The sequence below is a fragment of the Megalobrama amblycephala genome, linkage group LG19 (genome assembly GCF_018812025.1).
Source record: "Megalobrama amblycephala isolate DHTTF-2021 linkage group LG19, ASM1881202v1, whole genome shotgun sequence".
In the NCBI taxonomy this organism is placed as follows: domain Eukaryota; kingdom Metazoa; phylum Chordata; class Actinopteri; order Cypriniformes; family Xenocyprididae; genus Megalobrama; species Megalobrama amblycephala.
Window position 1 is genome coordinate 38585267 of NC_063062.1, and position 26677 is coordinate 38611943.

At 37.2% G+C, this 26677-nt stretch overlaps 1 protein-coding gene across 2 annotated transcripts in view; it reads left to right on the forward strand.

The window, feature by feature from the left end:
- cngb1a (cyclic nucleotide gated channel subunit beta 1a) overlaps nt 1-26677 on the forward strand; it is a 117765-nt gene that overhangs the window by 63386 nt on the left and 27702 nt on the right. Inside the window, exons 3-18 of one of the 2 annotated variants that reach the window (XM_048168664.1) lie at nt 10611-10704; nt 10794-10824; nt 10939-10984; nt 11113-11209; nt 12076-12101; nt 12265-12282; nt 12661-12760; nt 14138-14173; nt 14661-14696; nt 16475-16499; nt 16631-16715; nt 16801-16934; nt 17024-17195; nt 22431-22497; nt 22609-22633; nt 24840-25089. In XM_048168664.1, the coding sequence (XP_048024621.1) occupies nt 10612-10704; nt 10794-10824; nt 10939-10984; nt 11113-11209; nt 12076-12101; nt 12265-12282; nt 12661-12760; nt 14138-14173; nt 14661-14696; nt 16475-16499; nt 16631-16715; nt 16801-16934; nt 17024-17195; nt 22431-22497; nt 22609-22633; nt 24840-25089 (1241 nt within the window). In that variant the 5' untranslated portion in view covers nt 10611. Of the gene's footprint in view, nt 1-5998; nt 6268-10610; nt 10705-10793; nt 10825-10938; nt 10985-11112; nt 11210-12075; nt 12102-12264; nt 12283-12660; nt 12761-14137; nt 14174-14660; nt 14697-16474; nt 16500-16630; nt 16716-16800; nt 16935-17023; nt 17196-22430; nt 22498-22608; nt 22634-24839; nt 25090-26677 lie in introns of both variants that reach the window. The other variant, XM_048168665.1, reaches the window with a different exon arrangement.

A 26677-nucleotide genomic window follows, 5' to 3' on the forward strand; every position in this document is an offset into this window, starting at 1 on the left:
TGCATTGTGAAGTTTTGCACTGCGTTTTTGTATTTAGTTGCGTTGTGAAGTTTTGCACTGCGTTTTTGTATTTAGTTGCGTTGTGAAGTTTTGCGGCACATTTTTGTATGTAGTTGCATCGTGAAGTTTTGCAGCGCGTTTTTTGTATTTGGTTGCATCGTGAAGTTTTGCAGCGCGTTTTTTGTATTTGGTTGCACTGTGAACTTTTGCAGCGGGTTTTTGTATTTAGTTGCATTGTGAAGTTTTGCACTGCGTTTTTGTATTTAGTTGCGTTGTGAAGTTTTGCACTGCGTTTTTGTATTTAGTTGCGTTGTGAAGTTTTGCACTGCGTTTTTGTATTTAGTTGCGTTGTGAAGTTTTGCACTGCGTTTTTGTATTTAGTTGCATTGTGAAGTTTTGCACTGCGTTTTTGTATTTAGTTGCATTGTGAAGTTTTGCACTGCGTTTTTGTATTTAGTTGCGTTGTGAAGTTTTGCACTGCGTTTTTGTATTTAGTTGCGTTGTGAAGTTTTGCGGCACATTTTTGTATGTAGTTGCATCGTGAAGTTTTGCAGCGCGTTTTTTGTATTTGGTTGCATCGTGAAGTTTTGCAGCGCGTTTTTTGTATTTGGTTGCATTGTGAACTTTTGCAGCACATTTTTGTATTTAGTTGCGTTGTGAAGTTTGCAGCGCGTTTCTGTATTTGGTTGCATTGTGAACTTTTGCAGCACGTTTTTGTATTTAGTTGCATTGTGAAGTTTTGCAGCACGTTTTTGTATTTAGTTGCGTTGTGAAGTTTTGCACTGCGTTTTTGTATTCAGTTGCGTTGTGAACTTTTGCAGCGCGTTTTTGTATTTAGTTGCATTGTGAACTTTTGCAGCACGTTTTTGTATTTAGTTGCATTGTGAAGTTTTGCACTGCGTTTTTGTATTTAGTTGCGTTGTGAAGTTTTGCGGCACATTTTTGTATGTAGTTGCATCGTGAAGTTTTGCAGCGCGTTTTTTGTATTTGGTTGCATTGTGAACTTTTGCAGCCCATTTTTGTATTTAGGTGCGTTGTGAACTTTTGCAGCGGGTTTTTGTATTTAGTTGCATTGTGAAGTTTTGCACTGCGTTTTTGTATTTAGTTGCGTTGTGAAGTTTTGCACTGCGTTTTTGTATTTAGTTGCGTTGTGAAGTTTTGCGGCACATTTTTGTATGTAGTTGCATCGTGAAGTTTTGCAGCGCGTTTTTTGTATTTGGTTGCACTGTGAACTTTTGCAGCACGTTTTTGTATTTAGGTGCGTTGTGAACTTTTGCAGCGCGTTTTTGTATTTAGTTGCATTGTGAAGTTTTGCACTGCGTTTTTGTATTTAGTTGAGTTGTGAAGTTTTGCGGCACATTTTTGTATGTAGTTGCATCGTGAAGTTTTGCAGCGCGTTTTTTGTATTTGGTTGCATTGTGAACTTTTGCAGCACGTTTTTGTATTTGGGTGCGTTGTGAAGTTTTGCAGCGCGTTTTTGTATTTAGTTGCGTTGTGAAGTTTTGCACTGCGTTTTTGTATTTAGTTGCATTGTGAAGTTTTGCACTGCGTTTTTGTATTTTGTTGCGTTGTGAAGTTTTGCAGCACATTTTTGTATGTAGTTGCATCGTGAAGTTTTGCAGCGCGTTTTTTGTATTTGGTTGCATCGTGAAGTTTTGCAGCGCGTTTTTTGTATTTGGTTGCACTGTGAACTTTTGCAGCACGTTTTTGTATTTAGGTGCGTTGTGAACTTTTGCAGCGCGTTTTTGTATTTAGTTGCATTGTGAAGTTTTGCACTGCGTTTTTGTATTTAGTTGCGTTGTGAAGTTTTGCGGCACATTTTTGTATGTAGTTGCATCGTGAAGTTTTGCAGCGCGTTTTTTGTATTTGGTTGCATTGTGAACTTTTGCAGCACGTTTTTGTATTTAGGTGCGTTGTGAAGTTTTGCAGCGCGTTTTTGTATTTAGTTGCGTTGTGAAGTTTTGCACTGCGTTTTTGTATTTAGTTGCGTTGTGAAGTTTTGCACTGCGTTTTTGTATTTTGTTGCGTTGTGAAGTTTTGCACTGCGTTTTTGTATTTAGTTGCATCGTGAAGTTTTGCAGCGCGTTTTTTGTATTTGGTTGCATTGTGAACTTTTGCAGCACGTTTCTGTATTTGGTTACGTTGTGAACTTTTGCAGCACATGTGTTGTCAAACTGTTGAAGATGTTTTCTTTATTTGCTTGTGTTTTTTCTATTTGCATGTGTTTTCTTCAGTTGCAGCGCATTGAGCTCTCTCAGCCACCGTAAGTATGTCCTAATACATAGTATTCGAAAAACAGTAGTTGAAAAGTAACTGGATGACCTACTACTTCCACTGAGATTCTGAAGTGTGCATTCAATGGACAATTTACTATCCCATGAGGCCACTGGAGAGGATTTATGAATGGCAGTGAAGTGACACAACTGATGCTGGTAGGTCACATGACAGTAACAACATGGCGGATGTAGTGCATCTGATTTTCATTCATACTACCCATATTCATACTGTATAGAACAGACTTTTTAACAGTCGCAAAGTAAGTTCAAACTCAAATGTAGTACCTACTCGGATGTACCCACTCTAAATCATGAACTACTGGGATGCAATTTCGGACGCACCGTGAGACTTTTCTCAAAATATCTTTTTTCATGGTCCACAGAAAACAGAAGTAGTTTTGGAATGACATGAGGGTAAATGAATAAATGATGACAAAATGTTCATTTTTTGGGCGAACTATCCCTTTCAGTATTTGCTCAAGGTTTGCAGCATTAAACACTGAACATGTTTTTACTGGTACACTTTTGAATTACTTATTGAAATTTTACCCTCCAAAGCTGGGTGAAACCTTCAGAGGGAATAGCACATACTGTAGGCATGATCACTTCTGAATGGAAGCGTCTAATTTTTCCTTTTCACTAGCTGATAAAATTGGCTACATTGTCTTCCTGTTAGTGTTGCATGAGAATGCATGAGACCCATCTCACTGTGTGGCATATCTTTTCCCCTTCTCATAGGCGTAAATCTGTTTGGATTACAGCGTCTGATCACTTAAGGAGATTGTGCATGTGTTTATTTGTAGTGGAGTGAAAGAAACTCTAGAGTGAAATAGTTTCACATGAGGAAAACCTTAATTTAGAGTATATACAGATGCCCGGAGTCAATCTGGATTATACAAAAAAATTGGCGGTTGTCCATTTAGTCCTGTAATTTTCTTATAAAGGTACCTCATCATTTTCTCACCATCTCATTTACTCAAACCTACAGTATATGACTTTATTCCACTGGAACACAAAGCAAAATGTCCAAGCTGCCATTTTTCCATACATTGAAAAAGAAAAATAGCTGGAAAAGAACAGCTTGTTATGCAGAGAAAAGAAAGTCATATAGGTTTGGAATAACATCAGGGTGAGTAAATGATGACAGTTTTCATTTTTGGGTGAACTATCGCTTTAAGCTGACAGCTTGAAACTGTTATTTTAAATTAGTTATGTTAGCTTTATAGTTAAGAAATGCTGTGCTATGAATCCTCTGAGGGATCTGAACCACACAGAGACCAAGAGACAGCAGAGAATATTGAGAACACTGTGTCAGAGCTGTCAGTACACGGGGATGATCCATCCTCTGTTTTGCTGACGCTGAATTTCAATGTGGTTTGCCCTGCTAGCCAAACTAACACATAATCCCTCAGGCCATAGAGACGGCTGCAGTTTACAACAGTCAAACACACCTGTACTTGTACTGTCATCTGTGTGGCTACATATGGCATCAAGACATCATGTCATGCCTTAAAGATCAAGTGTGTACACTGTTAAAAATAAATGTAATTTTACGGGTAATGGTCTGTATTTTTTACAGAATTTCCCCCTTTTGTCATTACAATGAAAAACCTGTTGTTTTCCAGATATTTGCTGTAATTGTAATATAGTAAATATAAAAATAGTAATTGTAAATAAAATGTTGATTAAAATTTTAATTAGTTTTTTTTACAGTGTGTGTTTTAGAGGTGTATGACTGTACTGTAACAATTAATGTTTGTTAAAAGTAAAAGATTTTATGGGATTATAAGGAGATTTTGTGTAGAATTACTGTAATAGAGATAATTTCTTATCCTATAATTACTGTTTGTTTTTTTCTGACAGTATTTTTCTGTTTTTAAACAGACATTTTCTGGCGCTCATGCTGAAAATGTTTTTTTACTATTTTTTTCACAGTGTAGTTTATATGCCACTAGGCTCAGCAAACAGAACTGCAAAAATGATTAGTTTTCAAATACCCCCTCTGTCATTGGTCGGAGGCACAGATTACATGTGGCCTGCTAACAGTGAATCTTACTGAATCATTAATTAAAGTTGAGATAATATGTTACCAAAATTCTTTTTTAGTTTTTGGTAGTCTGAAATTCTTGACAGATAATCAGCTCCGCAGTGCCCAGACGTTGTGTGAAGTTTCCTTCACTCAGGGATGTGATGTGGCGTCTGTAAGTGGCAGGGTGGGTGACATATGGGGAGGAGGGATGAAGCAGACTCCAGAGGGTTTTGAGCAGAGGTGAAAGTGACTCATCTCAGGCTTTGAGAATTTTTAAACATGAGCCGAGAGACGGCATCTTATCTCACTGATGAATATATGCCAGATGGCAAACTGGGAGGCGATGGCATTACCCGTATCTGAAGGGCAGCTGCAAACACACTGGAATCGTTTGTAATATCAGAGCTTGTTTATGAAGGTTTGAGGGGCCTCTAAAGACCGCTTAAATTAGGACATTAGTATACGGACTTATGACCGTAGGATGTCTTCCCGGAGCAATAATATCTTACTGAATGTTGCTCAAAAACTCACCTGCAGCTTTAACCTTTCAAACACATTAAACCATAACCCTAGCAATGAAATGAATCTCATTGGGGAGACTGGGCTAAAATAAAATGAGACCGTTTTCACACAGGTTGTCCTTTAGGCAAGGAGAAATGAGATAGAGACAGGCTTATTATTTGTAACTAAATCTAAAACCATGAAAAAACATTTCATTACTTGCAATTAAAATAACTGAAATCAAATATTTTAAAGTTCCCCTGTAGACAATAATTGTATCCCTTAAATTTCATCTTTGATCACCAAAATGACATATTTAAATGTTTTTTTCCTGTGAAAAAGAATTCTCAATGCCATAAAATAGCTTGAATGTAAATCTACACCCTTGCCTCATTTAATACACGGATCTATGAATATGATAATTAGCCCCACCCCCACTCACTCTCTCAAGCTTAGACGAGATCCACTCGGTCAACTTACTGAGGTAAACGCTGCACAATGGTATCGCTTTTTTAACGTCGGATACATAAGGGTAATTAATATGATTAGCGTTTTGTTTGTCTATGTTATCAAGTAGTTCATAATGTGTTACTAATGTTACACAAACCATGTTCACATTCACGAGTCAAACAGCTGCCTTCAGCAGTCAGTATCCTTAGAAATGCTTTGAATAACTCAGAACATCAGTGGAGAAAGGCATATAGAAAGGCATCATAACATCATAATATGCATAATACACGCGCCATATTGCTAAATCTACCCGATTAGTCATATCAACAGAAAAGTATACCGGGAGAACCCTCTTGTGTGGGTCCTTTGCATTGTCAGTTAATGATATGCTAAAGCCCAACAGCACGTTGACGTGATTGGTTACAAGGTAGTTTGTGACGTCAGAAACACCAGCGATTTCAAACCGTTGGTTTGAGACTGTCTTTGGTTTACTGCAGTTTTAACGAGAAAATACTCAGCAATGGTGTGGACTTATGAATTTGCATGGTTTGTCTTAAACTCCAGGTAGACATATGAACATTAAAAACTTGATTTTCACCACAGGAGCTTTAGTCGTAGAAAACAGACATTATTTAGTCGCTTGATGCAACATTTGGTTGAAAATGTTGATAGTAATGCACTGCGAAAATTTTAAATGAGACTACCAAACCAGCCCAGGAAAAACTACTCTGTATACTTTTAGATTGGCTACTATTTGAGGGGTTTTGGCGCTGGATTCTGACTCTACTCTTTGTCCCGGACCCCTCTGTTGTCCTATTCGGGCTGAGCTCCAAGAAGGATTCTGTGAAGCTAATGAGGACCAAGTCCAGGTCCTCCCTGTCCATCCCTCCCAGAGAAAGCCTAATCCCGTTAGCTGTGCTTTCTCACGGATAATCCCTCCACTTCCCCACCTGCCCGTCCTTGAGCCCTCAGCCTCTCTCTGGGATGACTGTCTTCTGCTGAACACTTCAGGTAAATATTGCATCTGCCAACCAACAAGACTCTGAAATATTATTACCGATGTCTGTTTCATAGACATTTGTTTTTATTTTTAGTATGGAGTTTTGTTTAGTGTTTTAGGTAGATTTTTTCTGTATTTATTTTTCTGTGTTACGATTTTAACAACTAGGCCAATTAGTTACTAAGATTAAGAAATGCTTTTGAAGCATTTTTGGCTACACTTTATTTTAAGGTACCCTTGTTACAGTGTAATTATACAATTAAATACTGAGTAATGTTAATTAACAACTTACTGTACTTATATAATTAGTGTTAGTGTTTGGTTTGTTAGGGTTAGTTGCATGAAACTATGCATAATTTACTGTTATTACTATAGTAACTCATATAAAATGTGTTACAGGGACACTAAAATAAATTGTTACCATATTTTTCATTGTTCATGTTAACAAATGGAGCATTATTGTAAAGTGTTACCATCATTTACCATTAATTCAAATGACATTTTCTGGCTCCATAATATTTACCAGTAAATTTCAATGTAGTAAATATACAGAAATTAAACTCTCTTTTTTTGAGAATATATGTAGACTTGAGTTGAAGTGGGTCACAGCTCATTTCCTCACCCATCCTCAAATGTCAACCCATATGAACCTCCTGACAGCTGGTTTGACTAGCAGTAAATCACCAGTCCATGAATCTACTCTGGCTTGGTGTTTTCACCCATCTGCTCAGAGTCTGCTCTACATTGTGCATTTCACTCATAATCGCTGTTTTTATTAGTTTGGCTCAGTGTATTAGGGAAGTAGTGTTTCTATTGGTTGTAGTGCATATGGGCTGGTATTAAAACAGATGCCGATCAATGGATTTAAAATCTGCAATAGTGGGAGTGTATGGAGTCATGGTTTGAATACATGTCTGACAATGTACAGTGTGGTGTCTGACCTCAAATGGAGAGTTTAGAGTGAGCAAATTAAGTTAACAGTAAGACCAGCTCAGAACAATGAAGTGATCCCCATGCGTCCGTTCTTTGCTCGGGTGTAAAGTGGAGCAGTGTCGGTAGACAGGTACAGCTGGCTCAGTCTGTTTCCGCAGGTGTTCAAGCCAGGAGAGATTAGGGTCAGATGCATTTATCAGTGATTAACTGTGACAGGAGTCCACACACAAACAGCCATGATCCCTTTGGAGCAAAACCCCTGACCAAGAGCAAGAAAAAGTTAGATTTATTACAAATGTCATGTCAATTGGTTTCAGCTGTTGTGTTAACTTTAACCCTACACCTTCTCTCCAGAATTTGCACCTCAAAGGCATATCAGCAAACTCAAATGTGCAAAATGATTGGCAGTCTATTAAATAAATGCAAGTACATAAGCATGCAGTGATAGCTGGTTCACTTCCTCTTGCAGTATTGAATTTACTTTAAATTATCTCTAAACTACAGCTTTCCAGTCTGGCAGAACCATGATTATAAAATGTAAATTATACTTCAGTATTTATGTGACGCCTCTTTAAATGTGTATACTTGTACACTTCTTCTGCCACATTGGTCACTGCAGCTGCTGTGCATGAGTAAATATGCATAACAACATTCATTTACATTTAATGAAAATTGCATGACTTTTGAAATGTATTTTTAAAAAAAATGGATATTTTATGGGGGCTTAAAATAAAAAAAAAATCTCTAAGTGGTGAGACTTATTAAGATGAGAAATTATTTGGCATAATCTTAATTATTGTTTATAGTTATTTCTATAGCTGTTTCATGCTTTCTCTTATACTTTAATTAGAGCTATATTTTCGCTGACACTGCAAACTTGAGCAGGTAAATATATAATAACTACAGCAAAAATAGCCTTATATAACTTATAACTGAGTTGAAAACTAGAATGAACTGGACTGGACAATGCTATATGTGAGAGATAGTACCATTTAGGATGAAAAGATTCACTATAATGAATCGGTGAGTCATGTTTTAATCTCTTAATTTACACGAACAGGCCGAAAGAACAGATTCACTAGAATGAATTGGACTTTCCCATGCTACACGTGAGAAAGACAGAACCATTTCGGACAAATTCGTTAGAATAAATCGAACTTTCTAATGCTACATATAACAGAAAGGGCAGGTTTGTAATGAACTGATTCAATAGAAAGAATCTGTGAGTCATATTTTAATCTCTTAATTTACATATTTTAATCTCTTAATATGCATGAACAGGCCGAAAAAACAGATTCACTAGAATGAATTGGACTTTTCCATGCTACATATGAGAGAGATAGGACCGTTTCGGACAAATTCATTAGAATAAATCAAACTTTCTAACTCTACAGTACATATAACAGAAAGGGCAGGTTTGGGATGAACTGATTCACTAGAAAGAATCTGTTAGTCATATTTTAATCTCTTAATTTACATATTTTAATCTCTTAATTTGCATGAATAGGCCGAAAGAACAGATTCACTAGAATGAATTGGACTTTTCCACACTACATATGAGAGAGATAGGACCGTTTCGGACAAATTCGGACAAATTCTAACGCAGCAGTACATATAACAGAAAGGGCAGGTTTGGGATGAACTGATTCACTAGAATGAATCGGTGAGTCACATTTTAATCTCTTAATTTACATATTTTAATCTCTTAATATGCATGAACAGGCCGAAAAAACAGATTCACTAGAATGAATTGGACTTTTCCACACTACATATGAGAGAGATAGGACCGTTTCGGACAAATTCATTAGAATAAATCAAACTTTCTAACTCTACAGTACATATAACAGAAAGGGCAGGTTTGGGATGAACTGATTCACTAGAAAGAATCTGTGAGTCATATTTTAATCTCTTAATTTACATATTTTAATCTCTTAATTTGCATGAATAGGCCGAAAGAACAGATTCACTAGAATGAATTGGACTTTTCCACACTACATATGAGAGAGATAGGACCGTTTCGGACAAATTCGGACAAATTCTAACGCAGCAGTACATATAACAGAAAGGGCAGGCTTGGGATGAACTGATTCACTACAATGAATCGGTGAGTCACATTTTAATCTCTTAATTTACATATTTTAATCTCTTAATATGCATGAACAGGCCGAAAAAACAGATTCACTAGAATGAATTGGACTTTTCCACACTACATATGAGAGAGATAGGACCGTTTCTGACAAATTCATTAGAATAAATCAAACTTTCTAACTCTACAGTACATATAACAGAAAGGGCAGGTTTGGGATGAACTGATTCACTAGAAAGAATCTGTGAGTCATATTTTAATCTCTTAATTTACATATTTTAATCTCTTAATTTGCATGAATAGGCAGAAAGAACAGATTCACTAGAATGAATTGGACTTTTCCACACTACATATGAGAGAGATAGGACCGTTTCGGACAAATTTGGACAAATTCTAACGCAACAGTACATATAACAGAAAGGGCAGGTTTGGGATGAACTGATTCACTAGAATGAATCGGTGAGTCACATTTTAATCTCTTAATTTACATATTTTAATCTCTTAATATGCATGAACAGGCCGAAAAAAACAGATTCACTAGAATGAATTGGACTTTACATACACGCTACATATGAGAGAGATAGGACCATTTCAAATAGGACCATTTTTGATTTATTAGAATAAATCAAACTTTCTTACTCTACAGTACATATAACAGAAAGGGCAGGTTTGGGATGAACTGATTCACTAGAAAGAATCTGTGAGTCATATTTTAATCTCTTAATTTACATATTTTAATCTCTTAATTTGCATGAATAGGCAGAAAGAACAGATTCACTAGAATGAATTGGACTTTTCCACACTACATATGAGAGAGATAGGACCGTTTCGGACAAATTTGACAAATTCTAACGCAACAGTACATATAACAGAAAGGCAGGTTTGGGATGAACTGATTCACTAGAATGAATCGGTGAGTCACATTTTAATCTCTTAATTTACATGAACCACCTGAAAGAACAGATTCACTAGGATGAATTGGACTTTCCAATGCTACATATGAAAGAGATAGAACCATTTCTGACAAATTCACTAGAATGAATCAGACTTTCTAACGCTACATATGACAGAGAGGACTGTTTATGTGAACGCGTTTGATTATTTTACCTGGGCAAAGGTAGTAAAAACAGCAGTGTAGCATCTGGTCTCAGTGCAGTACTACTCATTTGGGTTCGAACTGTAAACTGCTGAAGTGGAGTCGCTACTTTTAGTTAGTTACTCCCCAACGATGGATGATTCTTTTTCATTATAGTAAACATGGAAGAAACATAGTAAACAATGACATTGACATTATGGTAAACAATGACATTGACCCTGTATCTGTATTTCTGACAGCATGTTTAGCTGGGTGATAAAAGTTGTTCCCCAGCCTCCAGCAGCTCCTGGAAAACTGGGAGAGGAGGATCAGACCAATGCGTCCACAGCAGCAGTGAGTGTGTGTTTGTGTAAATGTGTATGTAGTCCGAGTCGCCTTTCACAGTGTAAGCATGTCTTCACTCTCTCTGTACTATTCTTTAGGAAGTGACGAAAAAAGAGGACGTACAACAAGGTAACAATGCGCTCTATCAAATTTGACTGCAGTTTTGATCAATGACCAACACTGAATCACCACATGACAGAAAAAGAGCATTGTTCATACATTTTTCATGATGTTATTTTACAGATGCCAACCCTTCCAAGTCAAAGGAGGAGGTCTCAGAGGAAAACAGGTGATGTTTTTGTGTGTGTGTGTGTGTGTGTTTGGAGTACATACAGTATGTGCGTTCAGTGTCTCTAGATGCTGTAATCCTGCCAGACCTAATTACTTCTCTCCTTCCCACCCTCTCTCTCTCTCCAGCTCTCAGAATGGAGTTTTGAGTTGGCTTTCTCATGGGTTCAACAGTGCTCTCCCTCAGCCAGTGAATGCCTCTAAACTGGGCAACTCTGAAATTAAGGTATTTTCATGACTCCTGTTAAGTATACTCACATAATAAAGCTAAATAAATAATCTAAATAATAAAACGATAACATAGGCCTTTTATCTTACACATCTTGTTTAATTGTACTTAGACTTTTATGCTGTACTATTGAAACTGAATACTTGCACTTACAGATCTTGAATATTCATAATTGATTTCTAAACTTGAGTATAATTTTGGAGTTTTTATGCTGTACTTAAAGGCACAATATGTAATTTTCGCCGCTAGAGGTCTCTTTATTCAAAACAAAGGTGTAGCTTGATGACGCCTTCCCAGGTGAAAAAAGTACATTTCTATAATGTACTTAAAGTGCTCTATTTTCATGCACTAATTTTGTACCTAATATACTAAAAATTCTTCTTTAGTTCTTCTTAAGATCATCTTAATAACATCTAAGTGTACTCAACTGTGCTATTTTGAGACACCATAAAATATGAACTAAAATGTGCTTTTAATATACCATCTCTGTATTGTAGTACACTATGGGTTCAAAAGTACTATAAGTGGCATCTAAATACATTTTTTTAAATACAGAGATAGTATATTAAAATATACTGTCAGGAAATCGAGGGTAACGCGAGTATGATGCCTTTGACAGGCAAAGAATACACTTACAATTCTTGCATTGTTGTGCTTAATTACTAATCTTGAGTATATTTATGGAGATGTTATGCTGCACTTAAGAAACATTGAAAATGAATACTTGCGTACTTGCATTGCAATTTTTATTTAGACTGACACATCTGATTTTAGGTTTAAATAGAAGCCTGGTAATGTACACATATAGTTTGTCTGTTTTATCGTTGAACATTTTTTCTTTTTGTTTACCACGGATTGAACAGCAAGAGGAGAATGCAGTGAGCAACAGGTATAGTTTCAGTCATATGGATTCATTTTTATTCTGTGCGTGTATGTATGTTTGTGGCATGTAGTTACATGGGAATACTTGTGTTTCACATCTGTGTGTTTGCTTGTTAAATGGATGTTTTTGTTGAGTTTTACACATTTTCTCATCACTGTATCATGGATAGCAGTAACACGTCGGACCAGTGAGTAGTCTTATAGTGGATATAGCTCATGCACAAAAATGCAAAGCTTTGCTGCAGACCTGCATGGATTTTTTTTTTTTTTTTTTTTTTTTTTGCATGCTACACACACAAGACACTTTATTGCACTGAGCTTTTTTTCCATATTAACAGCTCAAGGCAAAAGATCATCTTGCTGAAAAGACATACAATTTAGCATTCTAATATGCAGACTGACTTCCTAGCATAGGTTACTTCTTCACAGACAAGGCAAACCTATTTGTTTTTACTATCCCCTGCTGCCATCTAGAGTTGACTTAGAGCAAATCAGCTTGTTTGCATGCTTTCACATCCTCACTTATGCCCAGAACAGCTGACGGACTGTATCTCTTCTTCCATCAGGGCTGGAATGATAGGATGGATTGTGCAGGGACTGGGAAAAGTGGTTCCACAGCCAGATGAGAAATACAAGGGTCACACAGAGCCAGAGGAGGTCACTGAGGTATAGACACACATATTTCACTAATCCAATAAGACGGTGAGGCTTTGTGCAGTGTGATTACTTGTTTGTTTATTTACCAAGTTTACTGGATTTACTGCAGTTCATTGAAGAAGCTTATTAGTTAAGCATATTGGAATTTGTGGAGCATATTATTGAGTTGTTTTTTAATCTGTTCATGGACATTTGTATTTATGAAGAATGATCATTTGTGTGTTTAATAAGCCAGTAATTTCACATGAATTTAAATAAGAATTAGAATTTTGTCCCACTTTGTTTTCAGTGCCTTTAACTATTATGTACTTACATAAAAAAAAAAAAAGTTTATTGTGATCATCTTGTTTTGCAAAACACTTGCTGCTATTGAGGTGAGATATGGGTATGGTTAGGGTCAGGTTTGGTTTTATGGGTAGGTTTCAGGAGTAGTAATTATAGATGAAATGAATTACAGATGTATGTAATTAAATACAGGGATTTTTAAATATAAGTAAGTACAATGTAAAAACATGTATGTACACAATAAGTGCATTGTATGAAATGAATAATTGAAATGGTAGTACATAGTAGTTAAAGACAATTAAAAAAGTGGGAACCAGAATTTTAAATAACAAATTATGAACTGTAAAAAGAAAACTTTTCCAAGATGTATAAAAAAAGATATTTATTTGTTTCCACCACATAATAAAAAATAAAAAAGGTATGAGTCACAGTCACCAGCACCGGCACTACGTTTCCCAGCATCCCTTCTGTTCAGCACCAGCACGCAATCATCATCACCCGCACCTGAAGACCTTCACTGTCATTATCACTCATCAGCACTCCCTTCATAAGCGGTCACCTTCCTCACCTCTGTGTCCGGTCTTGTATGTTATTAGTGTTGTGTTGTGTAAACTCCTGTATCTTCCATTGGATTGCCAAGTAAAGTCTTACCTGTGAATCTATCTTCCTTGTCGTGTGTATTCCTACACGAGCAATGCGTTATCTCACGTTTATCACGTTTATCACGTCTCTGTTTATCTCACGATTCTGACTTTTTTCCCTTGCAATTGCAAATTTATACATATATTATATATAATTACCTTTTTTAAATTTATTCTGTGGTGGAAACAACAACAACAACAAAAAAACCATTAAAATTAAAATTCTTACTGAGAAATACTTAGGAATTATTTTTTTAAACATTTATTTATTTACTAACTTGCTTTAGATTTTTACATTTTTGTTTTAGATTTAAAAAACGTTACTTGAACGTATAGTGACACTAACAGAGTTAATGGAGTTAGTCCTACCAGAGCATTTCAGGTCCAGGGGCACATTGCTCAAAGGTGTCTTTAGCTTTTCTAGGAGCTTTTGTGAAAGTTTTATTGCATTTCCATTTAGCCTGCAGTTGTTCCCGTGGTTAAAGTGGATCCTCCAGTAAGTATAGTGTTTTTGGATCAAGTTATTTCAGGATCATGCTCACTGTTCCCTCCTTTGTCCCACAATCAGCATTAAAGGGGCCATATTCTACACTTTTCATTAGCACAACATCAGGGCAGCACAAGATGCTGAATAGGAGCTGATGTTTAAATCTGGGTGGTCCGATGACAAGTTTTATCCAAATTACCCATTTTTGCAGTTCAGTTTCAGTAAGGATCTGTGAATGTTAATTGTGAATATTAAAAGATGTCTACATTCATTTCAAAAGACTGCACAATCATGTCCCATTTAAGTATGAGGTGATGTACAGATTTTTACATTTTTGTTTTAGATTTAAAAAAACTTTACTTGAACATATAGTGACACTAACAGAGTTAATGGAGTTAGTCCTACCAGAGCATTTCAGGTCCACGGACACCATTCTCAAAGGTGTCTTTAGCTTTTCTAGGAGCTTTTGTGAAAGTTTTATTGCATTTCCATTTAGCCTGCAGTTGTTCCAGTGGTTAAAGTGGATCCTCCAGTAAGTATTGTGTTTTTGGCGCAAGCTATGTCAGGTTCATGCTCGCTGCTCCCTCCTCTGTCCCACAATCAGCATTAAAGGGGCCATATTCTACACTTTTCATTATCACAACATCAGGATGGGACAAGATGCTGAATAGGTGCTGATATTTAAATCTGGGTTGTCCGAGATTTTTTAAATTTTTTAGATTTCATCCGAATTACCCTGCAGTTCAGTTTCAGTAAATGATCTGTGAATGTTAATTGTGAACACTGAAAGATGTCTACATACGGTTTAATGTCAAAGACAGCACAATCATATGTCCCCTTTAAGTTCGAGGTGATGTACATTTGAAATACTTGTTCTACAAACTCCACCACAAGAGTGGACTCAGAATCAGTCCAAACTACTGAATATTAATGACTTTATATATAGTTCTGCTTGATTCCTCACAGCTATGTTCATCACAGAATATAGTGTTACAACTAATTAAAGTTGTAAACACAAGCTGACTACTGCAGACAAGCCTGTCTGGACTGCTTTGTGTGGTTATAGTTTAAGTCTTTAAGAAATACTCATAATTTGAGCCTGATTGCATTTCACATATCCTGCTATATTGGTACATCACTATGGTATGACCCTGCTGCATCAGACATCTCAAATGCTTGCATGGCTAGCAGCTTAAAATGCATATACTTGCTTACATATGTTACATATGGGTGTTTCTTCAACCTTAAAGTCGGCATGACAGTTTCGATAGTCTTTCTGACGTATATCCAAGTGAAACTGCTTCTCGAACAAGATAAAATGTTAGGCGGGACTTGATTTTGTCGATATGGAATTGATTGGATGGTTGTGGTTTGCTATTGGTGGATCTCATGCGAGTGACAGGTTGCCCCGCCCTCGCGCCAGTAAACACATCATCGGAGAAGAGGTGTCAGTGCAAGAGGGAGGGGAAGTTAAAAATATTTTGGCAACCTTAATTTTTATTAAAACTAACACTTTGTTACATGAAGATCACATTAAAACTTCATGGTTTATTTATTTATTGCGGTTTTTCCAAATGTGTTTTATGTATATTTTATTGTTTTTCACGTCTTCACAGACCCAGACTTTCAGTCTTAAAATATTATTTGAGTGCGAAATATATTTAGCATTTGAAAACGATTTTAAAGTTATTGTTTGTTTTTTTTTACACAATCTACACCTGTCCAGCTTGAGGTGAAATATGACATACATTATGTGTTAAAAAATAAATTGAGATAAAAAAGAGTTTTTATTTTCTACAGTTTTCTAAGCCAAAACTCCACAAAGTTGAAGAAACACTGATATATTCCTAAAAACCTTCTCGCAAACACTTTTACAAATGAATGATAGGCTATAGACAGAGAAAAACTGAAGTGCAAGCCAATCTAGAGTACCTGACCTCTTAATTTTAACACCAATATTAAAGGGATAGTTCACACAATAATGAAAATTCTGTCACCATTTACTCATCCTCAAGTTGTTCCAAACCTGTATGAATTTCTTTCTTCTGCTGAACCCAAAAGAAGATATTTTGAAGAATGTCAGTAACCAAACAGTTGATGGACCCCATTGACTTCCATAGTATTTTTTTCCCCATACTATGGAAGTCAACGGTGTCCACAGCTATTTTGGTTACCCATATTCTTCGAAATATCTTCTTTTGTGTTCAGCAGAAGAAAATGACCACAGAATTTTCATTATTTGGGTGAACTATCCCTTTAAATCAAAGGCCACATTCAGTAAGAGTTCTTTGTGTTTCCGTCTCTTCACAGGTGCAAGAGATCAAAGACATTCGTGGTAAGTTCCTCTTGATAGCCACTTGATCAACTGTATCAACTTTGGCAATGATTATTTTTCAAAGAATTTGCATTGTGAAGGGCTGACGAGAACGGAAACGACACATGTGACATGATTCGCACTCTCACCAGATGCTGAGCCGCTGCCTCATATTCCTGTGGTGGAGGTTGTGTCTGATGAGGAGCCAGACGCTGCTAACGTTCCCTTCTCTCCCAGGTATGTTAATGAGCTGTCAGAAGCTAATCAGAATTCTCATTCTGGCTGAACTCTTCCTTTAATCTGTCGGGTCTTTCTCTTTCAGGGTAATAGAATGGATTAAGAATGGTTTTGAGAAGGTAGTCCCTCAGTCTCCAATCAGTCTTCGTCCTCCTGGTACGGAAACACTTGTCCAGAGGGCTGCTTCTGCTCCTGTGACACCCTGCAAACAAGAGCCAGGTAGAATTTTAAAAAATATTAAAAAATGCTTGGTTGAGCTTCCTTTAAGACTGGGTGTTCTGAATGTGACATTTTTTTTTTTTTTTCAGCACCTGAACCAACACCTGCTCCTGCACCTCCGCCTGCACCTGCACCAGCTCCAGCACCAGCACCTCCACCTCCACCTGCAGCCCCGCCTGCACCTGCACCTACACCTGCATCAGAACCTGCACCTGCAGCTCCTGAGCAGCCTAAAGTAGTTGAGGATTCCAAAGGCACGAAGTAAGTGTCCGCCCCCTTCCCTTAAAATGTCTATGTAAACCAAGCAAACCTTGACACCCTGGTTTAATGTACATTTTTTGTACATTAATGTACATCTCAGTGTAAATGAGTACATCCCCTTTGAAAAGTAACATTTTAAACAATATCTCAATGAACACAAAAACAATTTCCAAAATGTTGACAAAACTAAGTTTAATATAACATCTATTTAACCTAATAACATGAAAGAAAGGTTAAAGGGTTAGTTCACCCAAAAATGAAAATTATGTCATTAATGACTCACCTTCATGTCGTTCCAAACCCGTAAGACCTCCGTTCATCTTCGGAACACAGTTTAAGATATTTTAGATTTAGTCCGAGAGCTATCTGTCCCTCCATTGAAAGTGTAGGTACGGTATACTGTCCATGTCCAGAAAGGTAATAAAAACATCATCAGAGTAGTCCATGTGACATCAGTGGGTCAGTTAGAATTTGTTGAAGCATCGAAAATACATTTTGGTCCAAAAATAACGACTTTATTCAGCATTGTCTTCTCTTCCGGGTCTGTTGTCAATCCGCATTCACGACTCCGCAGTGACGCTGCTTGTGACAGCGGTTGCTGCTGTGTAGGAGCTTCTTCCATCGCTCTTAGTTCTTCGTCCATGTATTCGGGTTCAAATAAATATGGCTGAGCAAAAAAATGCAAGTCTTCCTCTGTGTCGAAATCCTTAGACATGTTTGCGAATGTTGTTTTGTTTACAGCGTGCACCTCAGACTGTAAACGACAGGGCTGGGAATTGATTCCAAAAACAATCGATTCCTTGATTCCGAGGCGTTGGGAATTGATAGTCGATTCCAAAGGTTGGAATCGATTTCATTAAGAATCGACTCCTCTTTAATATTTTTTTTTTAACACAAACCGCGGCCTGTAGTCGATTTCATTTGTCAACACAATCACATCACATGTAAAGAAATAAAGTTCAGACTAAATAAATGGATCCAGTCGTGACACAGAGTATGGATTATGATTATTTCAGCATTGTGTAGGCAATCAGCGCAATGACTGACCCAGTGAAATCTTTAGAATCGGTTGCTGGGCGGGGTTTGATCTTACTCGTTGTAGTTTAGGACAAGAATAAATCAATTGACAACAACAATCAATCACACTCACGCGAAGAATATTTATATGTGTAAAGTGTGCATCAGTCTGTTCCTGAACAAAATGCTTTTGGAATTTAACATTGGTGTTGGTATAAAAAAAAATAAAAAAGAATCGAAATTAACAGTGAGGAATCGATTCTTGGAATCAGAAACAGGAATCGGAATAGATTCCAAAAAATCCAGAATCGAACAGCCCTAGTAAATGAAGCTCGGGCACACCAGATAACACATCAGCAGCTTCTTACGTTAGCAGCATCACTGCGGAGTCGTGAATGCGGATTGACAACAGACCCGGAAGAGAAGACAATGCTGAATAAAGTCGTAGTTTTTGTTATTTTTGGACCAAAATGTATTTTCGATGCTTCAACAAATTCTAACTAACCCACTGATGTCACATGGACTACTTTGATAATGTTACGTTTTCAATGGAGGGACAGAAAGCTCTCGTACTAAATCTAAAATATCTTAAACTGTGTTCCGAAGATGAACGGAGGTCTTACGGGTTTGGAACGACATGAGGGTGAGTCATTAATGACATCATTTTCATTTTTGGGTGAACTAACCCTTTAATAATATAACTTAGATTACACATTTTTCAGTTTTACTCAAATTAGGGTGATGCAAAAATAAGTACACCCCACAACAAAAACTACTGCATCTAGTACTTTGTATGGCCTCCATGATTTTTAATGACAGCACCAAGTCTTCTAGGCGTGGAATGAACAAGTTGGCGACATCTTGCAACATCTGTCTTTTTTCATTCTTCAAGAATGACCTCTTTTAGAGACTGGATGCTGGATGGAGAGTGATGCTCAACTTGTCTCTTCAGAATTCCCCATAGGTGTTCGATTGGGTTCAGATCAGGAGCCACTGAATCACTTTCACCCTGTTTTTCTTCAGAAATCCAACAGTGGCCTTAGATGTGTGTTTAGGATCGTTGTCATGTTGGAAAAGTGCACGACGACCAAGGGAACAAAGTGATGGTAGCATCTTCTCTTTCAGTATAGAGCAGAACATCTGTGAATTCATGATGCCATCAATAAAATGCAGCTCCCGACACCAGCAGCACTCATGCAGCCCCACATAAGGAAACTGCCACCAGCATGTTTCACTGTAGCCATGCATTTTTCTTTGTATTCCTCACCTTTGCGATGCCATACAGTTTTGATGCCATCAGTTCCAAAAACATTTATCTTGGTCTCATCACTCCAGAGTCTCAGTAGTCTTCATCTTTGTCAGCATGGGCCCTGGCAAACTCAAGGTGGGCTATTTTGTGCGTGGGATTTAGGAGAGGCTTCTTTCATGGACGGCACCCATGCATGCCATTCCTCTGCAGTGTATGCTGTATTGTGTCACGGGAAATAGTCACCCCAGTTTGGCTTTGTACTTCTTTAGATAACTGCAGTGAACTTGGATTCCAATTTTCTTCCACACTTCTCATCAGAAGACGCTCCTGTCGAGGTGTTAACTTCCGTGGACGACCTGGACGTCTCTGTGAGATGGTTGCAGTTCCATCTTTTTAAAATTTTTGTACCACTTTTGCTACAGTATTCTGACTGATAAGTAAAGCTTTGCTGATCTTCACCTTTCTGGTGTAAAGAACAGTCCCTCCAGAAAAACGCGATTATGCGATCGCCTGATTTAATGCATAATCAGCCAAAGTCCGCATATTTATGCGGGGGTCGCATTTTTTCAAATATGCCGCACTTTTGCCGCATTAATTGCCGATTTCAGCGAGTAAAATATGTGGGGCTAGCATGATTTCATACTCCCTGTATTTTCGTTGCAAAAAAGTCACATATATCTTAGCAGAAAGTTGAAAAATGTTGCATTTACTTCACACAAGTAAAGCGCCATTATTTCCCCCTATTGCCATGGGAACCTTATGAAGTGACGTAATTACGCGACGTGAACATCATCTGCAAACCCCGCGGTGAAACCATGATGAAGCACGCAAATCATTCTCATTTACCAACAAAAATAAGCGCAAAAATCGCGCGAGGCAGTTTCCAGGTGTGTTACATGACAGTGGGGGCAAATTATTTTGCACTCCGTGCAACTGCGTGTTGGACCACAGACGGAAGTTTGAGCCATGTGTTAATTAAGGTCTGAAATAAAACAGATTGAGAACTTAAATATTCTGTGATTTATTATGCTTGCTTATCATAGGAAGTAATAAGAAATGACTCGTTACATTAAGGTAGTAGCCTAGTGAAAACAGGGTGTTGGGGAAATCACCTCTTTTTCTCTCTTTTTCATCAAACCGCAGTTTTTGCAAGTTCCCGCAATTTCATCGCATAAAATTGCAAAAATATCCCGCATATTCCATCGCATTTTTTAAGAAAACGTGCCGCATAATCAAGGATTTTTGCCCGCAACAATCACAAAAAAAATCCGCGTTTTTCTGGAGGGACTGAAAGAAATTATTTCTCAGGTCTTGTGACATTTCTCTTCCATGTGGTGCCATTGCTGACAGCATGAAATGGGAAGGGGTTTTAACACCCTTTTATAGAGGGTATGCACGTGACGTCACCGTCGACCGTTACGACTGCGGTCATGGCCACTGAGTGGCAAAAGACTGAAGGGGCTCGCACACCGGACACGAAGCTCAGCGCCTCGCCACGTCTTTAAAATTCGAACGCGTTGTTTTAGAACTATAAGTGTACGTACACCGGCGACGACATTCGCCGCCTGTCCGCGGCGCCCAGCTACAACTCAGAAAAAAATATAAAACAATGCGTTCGAATTTGAAAGACGTGTCATGGCACGGCGCTGAGCTTCGCGTCCGGTGTGCGAGCCCCTTGAGCAGCAGCATTGGTTTTCGCCGTGAATGTCGCGAAAAACACAAACACATCCAAAACGTGAAAGAGCTTTGTGACTGACTGTACAAATAGCTTTGACACAAACCCTGAGGTATATATTTAAAAACTGCAGAAAGCAACAGGGAAAAAAGCAAATGGATAACTGCATTTCACAGAAACAGCTCGACTCCAGGCAGAGAAACATGTTTTAGTTATCATTTTGTGTCAAACTGTTGGATTTTGAGGTAAAACCATACCGTATATATATTGTATTGTTATATATTAGTTTGACAACTCATCAATTATTTTCCATCTTATATTCTGCATAATTGGGTGTTTTTAAATAAACAACACTGACAAAAACTATACTATAAAAATATGTTTTAGGGCTGGACAATATGATGATATAACATTGATATAAGTGATTACGCGGATTTAAACCTACCGATAATGTAGTTATATAAAATATTTACAGGCAGATTTGCTTGATGTATTTCCCCGCCGTCGAAATCGGGCACATAGAAATGTCAGGAAACACGACTCCAGGCTGCATGTCAATATCCATGGATTAGGTTTATTTGACAAGTTGTAAGGAACACATTCAATTCCAACCTTTAGTGTAATTTGTTAGTTTTACTCGCGTTTTCGCAGTTTCCCCTGTTAAATCCAGTTACGCAACAGGTTCTTTTGCCACTCAGTCCAGCTGAGGGAGCGCATTTTCGGCGGGAAAGTGACGTCGATGCATACCCTCTATAGTCAACTGTCTGCTAGACACCTGTATAATGAATAATTAGACTCACCTGTGGTTGAATTCTTGTTAAATTAGACATTTGTAGTCTAAAATTTAGCTTTGTTCCAGAGACTTTGAGTGGGGTGTACTCATTTTTGCATTACCCTAATTTGAGTAAAACTGAACATTTTGTTCTCTAAGTTATATAATTAACCTAACTTTCATGTTATAAGTTAAACAGATGTATAAAACTTAGTCTTGTCAACATTTTGGAAATTGTTTTTGTGTTTATTGAGATATTGTTTAAGATGTTACTTTTCAAAGGGGGTGTTCTCATTTACGCTGAGCACTCTATATATATATATATATATATATATATATATACTGGGCCTAAAAATTTGCCAAGTAAAAAATTATGCGAGTAAAATGCAAATGCGAGTAAAAAACAGTGTATATGAAGTAGGGCTGCACAACGATTAATCGCGATTAATCGTTGTGCAGCCCTAATATGAAGGCGAGTATATGAAACGCTATTTATTTTTTTATTTTTATTTTTTTTTCAAGTATGGTTGGCTGGATTGTACAGGGGCTTGGACGCATGATGCCACAACCAGTACTGAAACCAAAAGAGGTAAGTTGTGAGCACACCATCCCCTTTAAAGTAGTGTAATGTGTGTAAAAAAAAAAGAAAGAAAGTTCACTGCTAGTCTTCCATTTACCCATTCCCTTTGTTTATTTGCAGGACAGCTCTGATATCGTTCAAAACGGTAAGTTGTTTTGAAACAAATATCTATATTAGATATAATGACTTCAGATGGTTTTGCAGGACAGGGTTTTTTGTCCACCAAGATTATATTTGAACATATCAGAAGCATTGCTATTCTCTCAAACTGCTTATTTGTAGGGTGGAGGTGTTAACTCAGCTCCTCTTCTCCTTCTGTTTCAGGGGAGAAGGTCGTTAAAGCCCCCTAAACATAAGGAGAAGACGACTGGGAGAGTCATTATATCCACACAGAGACACCAAGAGATGTTCAGACAGACACACACATCAATATCCACTAGTTCTTTAGAGCTACAACACCTATGAATGTGCTTTTTTATGTAAACTTCTTTGGTGATTTGTTAACTACAGTATATTATAGATTTGCGTGCTGGCTTGTTAATTATTTAGTGCATTGGCTACCTCAAAGAGATATGCGGTAAACATACAGTGGCCCAGTCAAGAGTTTACAATGTCATTTGCTGCTTTAGATGTAAAGTGTCAGTTTTTGTTCCATTATTCTCGCTAAACTGGAATTTAACATTTCTGCCTTTGATCGATCAGTTAGTCCAGGCCCAAACTTGTGTGCAAGATTTCAAAAGCACTACAGAGCCACAATGTTCTGCTTACTTATTTGTCTAAAAATATCAAACCATGATATAGGACAATGTATTTTAACATAAAAAAGGAGCACAATTATACTCAATATTGTTGCCATAAAGCAAAAAAAAAGTGAAATATTCATAAATCCCCATGCCACTAAATGCGTTTGCCAATATCTACATCGCCTGCTATAAAAGCAACAGTTAGTCTAAATGCTTTGAATAGCAAAACCTTTTACCTGTTTTTATGATGCTAAGCATGTTAGTAAAGCCACTGTGCATTATTCTTCAATATCAGGCTTCAATACAACAGGGTGGAACATTATTATGCTGTATATTGATGCTGTTTATGTTTTATTGTGAAAGGCTATTGCTAACACAGTGCAGGCAGCTACCTTACTTTGTTCGCTGTATGAAATCACTAATAAATAAATGATTTATAAAAGCAGACTGTTTGTTGTGTGTGGTCAAAGCAGAAATGTGTACAGTAAAATGCTTACTAAACACTGAAAAATTATTCTGTGTTATTGTTCTGTTTTATTTGCAACTGCAGCAGCTTTGATGAATTATAAAATAGCTAAAATGTTTTGATGCATTTTTAAAATACATTTCTGTATAAGTAAATTGTAGCACTTTGAGGCATATATGCAGTGTTGGGAAAAGTTACTTTTAAAAGTAATGCATTACAATATTGTGTTACTCTCTAAAAAAGTAACTAATTGCATTACTTAGTTACTTTTTATGGAAAGTAATGTGTGTTACTTTTTCTCATATGTGCTGGGCGTCCTTGTTTGTTTTTAAAGCTGCAGTCCATAACTTTTTTTGTTAAAAATGATCCAAAGTCAATTTTTGACCAAGTACATAGCCAGCCTTACCTTGCAATAATGTGTTCTAATTCGAGTGGCACTAGTGGGTTTCCACGGGAAATTCGAGCATGCAGCCATTCATCTTTGCGTCATTACATCATGTCGGTTTACCTAAAGAACGAGTCCCAACTAGTAGGCTATATGGCATGTGAGGAGGATGCTGGTAGCGGATCATTTTGAGCCTTTTCTCACAGCAGCTGCAATAATTAAACTTATCATTTTTATGGCGGATTGTATGGTATGACAAATTAACATTAGAGATTAGACTGTACAGAAATTGGTATCTACAGATAACGCTAATACACACTAAATATACATAGTTACACAATGCTGATGTTGTTAACATTAACAATTTAAGAACAAAGTATAACAATAATAATAATAATTTGTACGGTTTGACTTGATCCAAGCTAAACGATCATTAGATTTAATCGACACTGGCAGCGCAATTTATTGTAAAGCTTTTTTTTTCTCAGTTGGTCAGAACAAAAGAGGCAGATTTGTTACTTACTTGTTCAGATGATATTTTCCGGTAAAAATTCTTATTTTGGTCATACTTCCAAGACTACAATCTGTGATTCCTAAGTACTGTATCACATTTTTTCCCATTGGATGTGATGTCAGTCATGACGCATTGATACAAAAACACTAAAATACTTTGTAGAAAATGAATTAAAAACCATTTCTTTAGTCTTTTGGCCTAATCTCAACCTATGACCTGTGGTCTTTTCTGTTGTTGGTGCAGTCTGCATCCTGCAGGACCCATGTGATATGGTGCTGGAGGAGGTGGACTCAGACTTGGAGGCCCAGGAGAGGGAGCAGGAGCAGGAGCAGCAGGATAGCTCCTTGCTGCAGGTGATACCCAACATCCTGCCACACGTGCTGGCCATGCAGGAGCAGGAGGACGCGGAGACACAGACTGAACGCTGGACGCCTCTTATTGAGAGCATCAAGAAGGAAGCGGAGGAAACAGCCATAGCAAACATAGAGGAGAGGTGAGAGTGAATTGTTTGGATCTTGTGGTGGATTTAAAGGATTAGTTCACTTTCAAATGAAAATTTCCTGATAATTTATTCACCCCCATGTCATCCAAGATATTCATGTCTTTCTTTCTTCAGTAGAAAAGAAATGAAGGTTTTTGATGAAAACATTCCAGGAGTTTTCTCCATATAGTGGACTTCAATGGAGCCCAAAGGGTTGAAGGTCAAAATTACAGTTTACAGTGATCCCAGACGAGAAATAAGTTTCTTATCTAGAGAAACCATCACTCATTTTCAATTTTTTTAATTTTTTTAATTTTATACGTTTTAACCATAATTGCTCATCTTGAACTAGCTCTCTTCTTCTTCTTCTCTATTTGAATTCCAGCAGTGTAGACACTGCTAAGTGCATTACTGCCCTCCTCAGGTCAAAGTTAGAACTAAATTGTCATATACAATATTCTAGTGCAAGTATATAACAATTAGTTCAAACTTTGACCTGTGGAGGGCAGTAATACACTTAGCAGTGTCTACACTGACGGAATTCTAATAGTGAAGAAGAAGAGAGCTAGTTCAAGATGAGCATTTATTGCTAAAACTTATATAATTTGTTTTTTAGTTTGTTTTTTTAAGAAAATGAGTGATGGTTTCTCTAGCTAAGACCCTTATTCCTCGTCTGGTATCGTTTAAAGTCCTTTGAAGCTGCAATGAAACTAATTTTGACCTTCAACCATTTGGGCTCGATTGAAGTCCACTATAAGAAGAATAATCCTGGAATGTTAATTTCTTTTCGACTGAAGAAAGAAAGATGAATGTCTTGGATGACATGGGGGTGAATAAATTATCAGGAAATTTTAATTTGAAAGTGAACTAATCCTTTAACACTGTGAAGCCTGACATGTGAAGTTTTTTTCACCTTTCATGAGTTCACATGTACATGTAATTAAATAGAGTAAAAGTTATGCGTATTTGGCTTGCTGTCCGGGGGGAGGGCTCCGAGCTCGGAATTTTGGCTCGAACCCAGAGTACTCCCCCCGGTCTGCTGTATTTATACCTCTTGTCATTGGTTGAGTTGATTAACTGAATGTTCTCCACTTAATTAGGTTAATTATCTGAACCTGCTCCTCTCGAACTTTGTTAATAAAACATCATTTAGACAAAATCTAAAAAAGTGTGCATGTGTGGATTTTGTTGAGTATCATATTTGATACATCAGGCTTTTATGGCTCATATAGTATGATATAGTGAGAATATTGAGCTCATACTTGAGGAGGAAAAACATCTCAGTTTTATTCAGAGGCCCAAACTGAGCAAAAATATGCAATTTGGTGCAATGTTGGTATTTATATGGCCAAAAAGTAAGATGAAATTCTGTTAGCTAGTGATGTTTTTTTTTTTTAAATGGTTTAGGGGATAGAATATACAGTTTATACAGTATAAAAATCATTATATCTATGGAAAGTCCCCAAATTTGTATAATGACATGGGAATGACATAGGTATTACAAGGAGAGGGTTACTCATGAGGACATTACCCCATATCCCTATTTTTCAAAAGGCTTATAAATCATACAGAATGAGTTTTTTTGAGAAAGTAAAAATGT